The sequence below is a fragment of the Nematostella vectensis genome, chromosome 1, assembly GCF_932526225.1.
Source record: "Nematostella vectensis chromosome 1, jaNemVect1.1, whole genome shotgun sequence".
Lineage (NCBI taxonomy): Eukaryota > Metazoa > Cnidaria > Anthozoa > Actiniaria > Edwardsiidae > Nematostella > Nematostella vectensis.
Genome location: NC_064034.1, coordinates 8,746,637 through 8,756,353, shown reverse-complemented (window position 1 = coordinate 8,756,353; position 9,717 = coordinate 8,746,637). Strand labels below are relative to the sequence as shown.

The following is a 9,717-nucleotide window of genomic DNA, read 5'->3' as shown; positions in this document are numbered from 1 at the left end:
TTACGTATCTCATTCAAGTTTTCGAATGAAAAATTGCCAAGTGTTTTGTTTAGATGTCGGAAGTATTTTAATACTTCTTATTATTTAAAAATAATCCAAAATGTTGGCTCGTAGTGGTTCTTTTTGCAAACCCCTAAAGATACCATTTTAATAGAAACACCCTAAAAATACGAGGCCCGACCAATTTTGAGCCCACAAAACGATGCTTAAAATTATCCCGGGCAAAGCGACCCCGCGCGCAAATTATAAATGTAATCTGAACTTCAAATACTACGACCTTCACAAGTACAGATGTCAGAGATGCTCGTATTGTAGAGGCACTTTAGCACTCATTTCCGATCGCTTCTAAGATTTTTCCTGTAAAAATATTTCTGGCATATCTATGATATGGCCCATCATCCCGGGTGAACACCACTGTGATTCAGGCAATACGCCATTGGTAAATATTCTTTCCACAAGTCAAGAATTAGACGTCATAGAGTCTCAAGTTTCGTGTTTGCCAACTCTTGGGAATTCCTGCCGATGATCTTTCATTCCTTGGCTCAGTAGCATCTCTGTTGGTAAATCATCCCAGGACGTGTACTGCTGGCTAAAAATACCCAATTCTCACTAGCTGTTCAGAAATATGACGAGTTGCTTCACTGCAATCTTGTTCCTTCTCCTCGGATGTGTCGCTGTTTCAGGTACGTCACCTAATAGTCGCGATGTCTGTCGCGATGTCGATAGCTGCTTGTATGCTTACAGATGATAAGAATGCGCATTTTGAAAAATGTACACTGCTCTGAGGGATGTAGAAGATTTCCTTTGAGTGACCCAAAGTGATCAAGTGATCCTATATCATGACACGGCATGATCATCGCTGACTAATTAATAATATTCGTATGGAAAAGTTAAAGTGCAAAACGTTTACGTGCAAAACGGGGGAACAGAACAACGTAACTCTCGAAATGCAAGCCCAATTGGCTTCAAACTTCACCCAGACCACATTTAAGACTCCACTGTCAGGTCAGAATATTTTTTAGAGTTTTACGATTTTGTTCCGTAGTAAAAGTGAACGGCTTATTTCAATCCCATATGTTTACTGTAAACGTGAACCACTATAATTTATTTATACACACAGTGAGCTTGGGGTACCTGTGATATCTGAAGGACATTAAAGATAATGACCCAAAAAAGGGGGGAGGGGGTGGTCCCCTGCGCAGCCGTCTCTAACTTTGGTCTCAAACTCTCTCAAACGTTCTTTGAAAGAGAGACCGGAAGGCTGTGCAGGGGGCATGAGGGATGCGACGTTACATGCATGTCGTAGCTTTTAGGATCTAAAATAAAGAAGCTATTATCTTACAGGATTCTGATCACAGTCATATTCGGTCAAATTATTTGAAACGTGGGGACACATTTGGTAAAACACTTATAGTTTTTCATTGCAAAACTAAAACTTTGTTTTATTGCTGTTTTTAGCCGATAACAGCAGGAAAAGCAATACAAATAAGAGCCAAAATTCTATGGTGTTGACATAGAACTGGTAAATATGAGATGGGTGGCCTTTGAAATACCTGAAGCAGAACGCGCCCTAGTTCTATGTATACCAAACATCCTGCTCAAGGTGTAATGTGTAAAAGCTACATCCTGTTTATTACAGTAACAGTGCATTTTTTTTCAAGTCACAGGACTCGACTGTTTCCAGTGTAAAAGCTACAAGTCATGGGAAGAATGCGAGTCTATCAGAAACAAGGTTTTCTGTCTAGGCGCTACCAAGGACTGTATCAAAGTTGAGGCAAAAGTACGGCAAAAAGACTCGGGCCGAATTGGTCAAGTTTTTCTCAAAGGATGCGCACGCACTTGTGATACCAAAGATGTGCCTATCTGCCGTGATGGGATAGATGTAGACGGGAACCCTGTGGTGTGTGATGCAGCGTGCTGCACGGGGGACTTTTGCAACGCGGGCTCAGGCGTTTTGATCAGTTGGATCAGTCTTTCAATGTGCGCTATTCTGGGCATTTTCACGTGCGCATAAACACGCAATTAAGAAGAATGTCAGTGGAAATTGTGACTGCTATGGTAACTCCTGTTAAATGATGTTTTTAAATGGTAGATAAAAACGCGGAAAAAAAGCACCGTTGTTGTAGGTTTGTTGTTGTCGAGAAAATCGAGCTAAAAAAGACTGAAAGTTCAAAACCTTGTATTCACCCTCTCTCAAAGAAACACACACTGTATATTACAAATAAGAGATTCTCCTCTACAGTAAGGCTGCAAGACTTGGAGTAACACTATGACCCTTTTGTAAAACACTAGTGCACTAAACGTTAAATAACTTAGCTCTATATTCAAGTAATTTTAAAGGGGTCCTGCTATCTGTAACCCTTATTTGCGCAAAGAATTTTACACGTAAAGAGTTGTGACTCTAGTATTATTTCAATATGCAATAATATGGTCTAATGGATTTGAATTGAGGCTACGGGTAGTCCCGCGGGCGAGCGGATTACAAAACATGCGCCCCATCGAGCATCCGACTCCCGTCCCGCTCCCGTCCCGAGCGCGGTATGCAGTATCTTCTTCATAAAGATCTACAGACACACTAAGAATAACCTTGTGAACACCATTTGTTGGGTCATCGTCAAATTATGTAGGGTACGATGTAGACATGCGCCCATCCTATGCGTGAGGCCCGAATTATCACAGCCCCTCTCTCTCCCAACAATTTCACGTTTACATGGCATAGCCGAAATGTAGGGGAGTCAGGGGGTGCTCCGTCGCAGTGTTACACATCGCAGTGTTACAGCTAGTTGACGCTAGTTCATTTTAGCTTCGGAAAGAATATCCCCGATTTTGTCTATCGCTTCTAACTGTTTACGTTTTCTCGAAAGCCCCCGAATCTCTGCGCAGTTTTTTCTGTTCCTCCAGTAGCTGCATCTGTGGAGCATGAAGTTTTGATTATTTTAGTTAAAAATATTTGCGAGCACTAAAAAGTACTCTGAAACATGCACGGGCAGTTTTTTATAAAAGAGGTAGCCAATGTTAGCTCAAAGAGGGTGTAATATTTTCTCCTCGGCTCTCAAAGGCACACATCTAAACGGTGCATAGATACTGGAATCGTCTGCAACAGATCGTAGTCTCGTGCAAACTTCCCTCGTGCTCGTACAAACAACCTCTCGTACAGACGAGAGGTACAGACGCAGCACATGCCTCGCATAGACCGTCTATTTTGTAAACTTCCCCCATCTGTCTGTTGTAAACAGCACATGTCTTATGCAGACATCCCCCTGTCTCGTGCAAACAGTGCAGACAGTGACAAGTGCTTACGCGATCACGTTGAAGCGCAGCTCTTTCCTCTTCTAGCTCCTCTTTCTTGGTTTGAATCCAATCCTCGTTTTCCGTTTTGTGTTTTTCTAAAAGTTCTTTTAATTCCTGAAAAAAGAATTAAAGAGGCCTATTTAACGAAAAAAAAAAGCGTTTCACAAGTAGGCCTCCCCTTCATAAATGCCTTTGCCTTGTTACCCAATCCTCCTCCGCTGCGTTTCCTTATTTTGCTATGACCGTCACCATGGCAATTTGATGCTCACCTTTTGTTGTTGCTCAAATTTCTGGATATTGATATTTTTCTCTTCTTCAAACGCCTCTACAGATTTCTTCAAAAGTTCTCGTTGTCTAGAAATGAAGTTATGCTGATAATTCAATGGCTAAGTAGCGAACGGTAATTCGCAAACATCATATGGGCTTGAACCAGTTGTTGCGTAACCAGCATTTCTAATATTGTGATTTCAGAAAGGATCCACAACCCCCCACCCCCCCCCCCCCCCCCACCCCTCAATACCCCGCCCCAAGTGATTTCCACTACCTGAAAGTGGCCAAAGTACAGTGTTTGTATGGAAATTAACGGCTTTTTTAAACCCGCAGATCGGCACTAAAAGACCCTACTCACTCCCTGGAATACCCAAATCCCTTTGTAGGGGATAGGGGATCTTTTATGGAATCACACGATACTGATAATAGAAATGCGACGAAATTCCGGGTCTCTTATTAAAGTTTCTTAGTACATACGTTTCTAGCTCTGTGTACTTGGCGGTCAAATCTCGGAATACATCCTCGATACGTTGTACGAATTCTGCCTTGGTATCGGATAAATCAGGGATCTGTATAGGCTGAAAAGAAAGAAAGAAAGGACCTTTACTTAATCCAATCCTCAGTCAGCTCTATCTTGATGACTGTCGATCCTAAGCACAGCCCCATAACACTAAAAGGGGTATGACCACGCCCTGAGATTGCAGGACGTCAAGGTGTGAGGATGTCTAAGTACAATCTGCTCTCGCTATTACAGACACACTTAGGACCGTAGCTTAGTGTCCGTAATAGCGAGGGTCCGAATAAAACGGCTATAAAACGAGATATCCTTTAAAGGATAAGGACTGTAAGGCAAGAATTAGTGTTTCACGCCGTTGGGTACCGTTTTACATGCTTTATCGCTTACAAAAGAGCCAGTTTACAGCTGACTGTGATTTATTCTCCCTGCTGACAATCAAAAAAAAAAAATGGTCAAATTCTCTTTTAAAAGTACCTTGTTGAGAGTTGGTGTTATCAGTTGGTATCGTGAGGGAATTGGAATATTTGTGTTGTAGCTATTTGACAGTGGCCCATCAATGCTATCAATGCTAAAAAAAAAACGAAACACCAAGGTTACAAAAACATCTTGAGTAGTTAACGTAAACGAATGGGGATACATTTATTTTCGTGCACAACCGTTAAAATCTTTGTTCATTTTACCTTTGTTCAGAAGAGGTCGACTCATTTAGGCCTGAGAAAAAAATACGGAATAATGTATCAATTCACAACGAATTACAGCTGCTATTGCATAGCACAGTTTTTTTTTAAATAGCTGATGCCATTGCAGCTGTTTTATTTCAGTAGAAGTGCCATAAGAAAAAGTGATAAAAACATTAGCTTTTGAGAAACAAGATCTAACATCTGAAAATACCCAACTATTTTGACTTATAAATTTCTTAATCATTTCTAATATCTTTTCTCATTCCCAATACAGGGGTCTAATCCGGCACATTTCTGATAGGGTTATCCTTGAAATATGACACATTTTGCACTTCACACTCCTTTGACCCACCTATGCGGAGCCCAAATTTGACGAGGGGGAGATGCAAAGTCATAAATAAGAAATTATAACTGTTTATATAATAATTATATGTTTGTTGGGGGGGGGGGGGGGGGTGGATACAACTACCCTGTCAACCCCCAGCTAAGCCCGAGTGTAAAATACTGAAAACTTACCTGTCATGGCTGGTGGTAACTGCTTAGCAGCAGCTCTGGTTTGTAGGATAACTACATCACTAAAATCCCTCTCGTCATTCATACCCCCAAATACAATCATCTGAAAAAAATCATGTTTACTTTTACAATCAAACACTGATTCTTAATCATAAAGACTTTTGTACTTTTTGTTTAACAGATTATAACGAAGTGTACATAATATAAGACAGTGTCACTAAAAAAAAGTGATAATAAAAGCTTATCTGAAAAGGCAAGTGTATAAAACAGCCATTGAAGAGGGTCCAGGATATCTGTTAATAAGCTAAAATCCAAACTAGCTGCAGCTCTCCTAGAGCATGATTAGCAAAGTGGAGGACTTACCTGGCCATAGATGATGATGGCACAATGCCCAAGGCGACTGTCTGGTGTAGGGCCTTCACAGTGAAGCTTTTTCCACTTTGACTTGGCTAAAAAAACCAGAAGTTACATAACTACACACAGGTGGATACTCAGCTACAAAGATGAATAAAACTTTTAAAAAAACCTTCCCAGAAGAATCATATAGCACATTATGACAAGACAGCACCTCATTATGAATCAAATAGACATGGTTCCAAACAAAATATCTTCTGCTTTTTGCAAATTTGTCTCTCTAATGCCGGGGAAATTGTCATGGCTGTATATACTTAGTGATCTTGGAAATTATTCTTGTGTTTGTGAGAGTTTAGCTCAGTAGCCCAAGTACTAATGGGGTTTTAAAGTATTTGTGCTCATTATCTGATTCCTAAGTGATTAATTATGGAAAGGAGTCTAATAGAGCTAATACTGTACTTACACAGGTTGAACTTGAAGACATCATTAAAAGGTGATCTTCCCTTAGCACTATCATTTGTACCTCCAAACAAATAAATGTCCTGTAATCAGAAAATAATAATGGTGAAAACCCTTACCCCTACATAACAAAGCTTTGCACACATTCTCAGTAAATCATCCTCAGCTATAACAAAATGGTTATGATACATTGTTGATGTATACATGCTACTTACTGTACCTTGTCATGGTAAGCACAAATGGTGTGAAGGCTTCGGGGAAATGGCAGATGTCCTTGGGCATTGATATAGTGCCAGATAAGAGTTACTACAAATAGAAACCATAAAGAAGTAAATTAACAAGGAAAAAACAGTGCCACCCTCCTTGCAGGTGAAATGTTGAATAACAAGGTTAGGGCACTGGTGCCTCAGGCAGCCACCGTATCACTCATCTGACTACATAACAGATATCATAAATGGGATGCAAAATAGTTTTAGTCAAAATGCTGTACCAGTATCAAAGCAGTACAGGTCATTAAACCAGGTCTTCTCTCCGCCACTTCCTCCGGATATGTAAAACTTTTCTCCTATCACTGTGCATGCATGGTCACATCTAGAATGGAGAATAGCAATTTCTTCATCCTTACAACAAGAAGGTTTCCAATTTGTATCACCGCAATATGCACAAAGCAAAGTAATTATACCATACCTTGGAGGTGGTATTTGTCCAGAAGTTACCAAAGGTGTCCATGTGAGGTTACCTGTTATCAGAAATGAAATAAATGGGCAAAGGATTCAAAGTGAACTTGCTTGGTATTTGCTCGTCACCTGTATTGAGCATGTATAGTTTATTGTTGGCTTCTCCACGATAAATACCACCAAACACATATAGTGTATCTCTGATAGCAACAGTCGTCTGTCCTAGCGTTTTTGGCTGCCGCCCTTGGGTGGGGCACAGTTCCCATGACAAAGTACCTGGAGAGACAGTGGACAGAATTAAAGAATGAAGAACAACAACAACTTTTCCTAAGAATTTGTTTGGGGCTTACAAGAAGCCTGCACACACAAATCTCTGTGTGTGCAGGTGTACTGTACCAAAAGAGGTGTTACTTTTTATTGAAGAATTATTGACAAAAGGTTGGAGTGCTATGTTATTAATGCCTCTGTAAAAACAAAGTAGTTGACATTTTGAGTTTTTGGTGACACAATGGACTGATGTTCAAAACTTCAGTGGAACTAAATAAAAGGTAAGACTCAAACATGTAACAATATACAATTCCTTAAAAAAATTGCACCCACTTTGGCCCCCAAAATGTCGGTCATTTTCTTATTGAAGGATCAGGAAAAAATATTGATACCTATGAATGTGCACCCCTTCAACCCTGGGTATGCGCCTGATCTCAATAGAGATTCCATGCACAGATTTTAACAATGTCATCCCTACAAGTAACAAAAGGTTAGTATTTACATACCTATATCATAAGCATACAGGTCATCAAGACAGTCTTCTGCTTCAGGGAAATTAGATCCTCCAAATAAGTACAACACTGATCCTACAGCACTAACAACAACAAGAATATTTAGTAATATATCTTAATAATGATATAATGATTGATGACAAAACAAAGAAATTACTTTAAGGAGTGACCATCTCTTCCACAAGGAACATCACCAAGTTGTCTCATGCGTTCCCAGGACACCTGAAGTCCAACTTAAAAAAAACAACAATAATAATAATCACAAGTTAATCGTAACACACAGTAAAATTGTTATCTGTCAGATTATCACCTTTTAGCAGGAATAAATCATTGAGGTAAACTGGATCAGAATTTTCAGTTTCTCCATATCCACTTCCACTGCTACCTCCAAAGACATAAGCATTCTTGCCAACAACAGCCACAGCATGTCCTTGCCTGTTAGAGATAATAGTAACACATTAGGCCTGATTCACATGTTGTGTTTCTGCTGTGCTGAATCTAATTGCCCAATTTGTAGTGACACGAATACATTGGTCTTTTGCACTAAAAGAGTTGCCCTTACTAGGCTGCGAGCAGTTTGACTTGGTGTGAAGTTTCTGTTGCACAAATAAAAAATAAATAAGGCATTTGATTTAGAACGACAAAAGCTCAACATATGAATCTGTGTCACTCTAACTAAAACTAAATTTTACCAAAATGAACTTAATTGATTCAGAAGCCAAACCATTCATGTGCCTAATCCAACAAAGTAGATTTGGCATGCCAGGAGCACAACATATGAATTGGTCCTTATCTTCCAGTGCAACAGCAGCTAGAATCCCAAGGCTCACCACAAAACTCTGAGCACCCCAACATAGAGTACAAACAGCTAGACTGAATAGGAAAATAGATAAAAATATTTAAAAAATAAAATAATAATGATAATAATAATAATAATTTAGAAATAAGAATTTAAATATGATAAACTGTGCACTCTGCATGACTTTTGAATTTTATTGAATTTTATTGTCATTGATATTGACAAGAAGCAGGCTATTTGGTGTTACTAAGTATACAGCTAGGAAACGCGCTCACCTCGACTGCTATCACCGTCAACAGACCACAATCAATACTAGCAATAATGAGTGCGTGCGGGCTTAATCATATTCTCCCGTGCACTTGCAAGATCAGATTTCAAAAGCATAATAAAAAGGAATTCTAGAACCGATAGTTCGGCCCCAAAATGTGTGATCTTTTCTAGAGACCTAGGCATTCATTTGCTTCACCTTGTGGCTGGAACTGGCCCGTGAACTTGACGTTTTACCCATGTACAAGACATCGTTCGATACACCTGTGACCACTGCACTTCACGCTACTGTTCCGCCATCTTTGTTTTGCTTCTCGTATCCTCACAACAGGACACCCGAAAAGCATGATGGTTAGGTTTTTAAGCGTGGGCTTCCTGTGGTAGTGTTATTGTTGCCATGTCGCATGTCTGATGCCTCCCACACTTATGCGTAGTGCACACTAGCAACATAACAACATAACGACATGGGCGCGCGCACTATGTTTAGCCCGACAACGACATGGACAAAAAAAAAAACTTTTTTTCTCTTATGTCGTTATTTCGAAGATAAGAGTTCGCGCTCACTAGTGTGCACTAGGCATTAAAGGGGATTTTTAGGCAATATGAGACTTGCGCTAAGAGATCACGATCCCTTTCTAAAATATTCGAACAAAAAAGCGGAGATGACTGCGCCCGTCACACCAGAGAACAACTTGAAAATAAAGTCTTAAAAGAAAAATAAACCTTTTCTGACAAAGAAAAATTCTTGCTGATTCGTAAGCGCTGAATTTTTGTTGCTGTTATTTTGCCGCTAGCCTGATCGCGCGCTAGTTTGCTACCCAAATAGTCACGTGATCTGTCACGTGATCTCCTAGCGCCCTTAGCGATTTAGACAGCACGGTTTAGTCTCACTACAACTTTCGTAGTCGAGCATCGTTAGCGGGGTCGTAAGCTGATTCACGTGTCGCATACCACTAAATCGTTCAGTCTAAATCAGTCTTTAGGCACAGCCACGCCTCTCCCTGCAGAGTCGTTAGTTAGTTTGTGGGAGTGTTGACCTTAAAAACGTCTGCGGGGAAAGCTAATTATGATTATGGAAGAACAACCTAATCCTTACAAAAAACTGTTCCCT

General features: G+C 40.0%; 2 protein-coding genes across 6 annotated transcripts; one reads left to right on the top strand and one right to left on the bottom strand.

Moving 5' to 3' along the window:
* The first annotated feature begins 255 nt into the window (after nt 1–255).
* On the top strand, nt 256–2,392 carry LOC116603775. 2 transcript variants are annotated; one of them, XM_048728402.1, is made up of 2 exons: nt 256–683; nt 1,668–2,392. In XM_048728402.1, exons 1-2 carry the CDS (start codon nt 626–628, stop codon nt 2,012–2,014), a joined length of 405 nt encoding a protein of 134 aa, XP_048584359.1. In that variant the 5' UTR covers nt 256–625; the 3' UTR covers nt 2,015–2,392. The 2 variants fall into 2 exon arrangements, with proteins under 2 accessions (XP_048584359.1, XP_048584358.1); XM_048728401.1 differs by having other exon boundaries at nt 261–683; nt 1,662–2,392.
* LOC5520376 (kelch domain-containing protein 3) lies at nt 2,163–8,944 on the bottom strand. Of its 4 annotated transcripts, XM_048728398.1 has the most exons (18): nt 8,806–8,918; nt 8,371–8,413; nt 7,851–7,975; nt 7,698–7,773; nt 7,535–7,623; nt 6,891–7,037; nt 6,772–6,823; nt 6,575–6,675; nt 6,305–6,390; nt 6,089–6,167; nt 5,635–5,720; nt 5,275–5,374; nt 4,759–4,789; nt 4,553–4,646; nt 4,039–4,139; nt 3,561–3,645; nt 3,301–3,405; nt 2,163–2,910 (listed from the first exon to the last, which is right to left on the bottom strand). In XM_048728398.1, the coding sequence occupies exons 4-18, from the start codon at nt 7,745–7,747 to the stop codon at nt 2,848–2,850; spliced, it is 1,269 nt and encodes a 422-aa protein (XP_048584355.1). In that variant the 5' UTR covers nt 7,748–7,773; nt 7,851–7,975; nt 8,371–8,413; nt 8,806–8,918; the 3' UTR covers nt 2,163–2,847. The 4 variants fall into 4 exon arrangements, with proteins under 4 accessions (XP_048584355.1, XP_048584354.1, XP_032221374.2 ...); XM_048728397.1 differs by lacking the exon at nt 8,371–8,413 and having other exon boundaries at nt 8,806–8,944; XM_032365483.2 differs by lacking the exon at nt 8,371–8,413 and having other exon boundaries at nt 4,553–4,637; nt 8,806–8,944.
* Between the last annotated feature and the right edge of the window lie 773 nt (nt 8,945–9,717).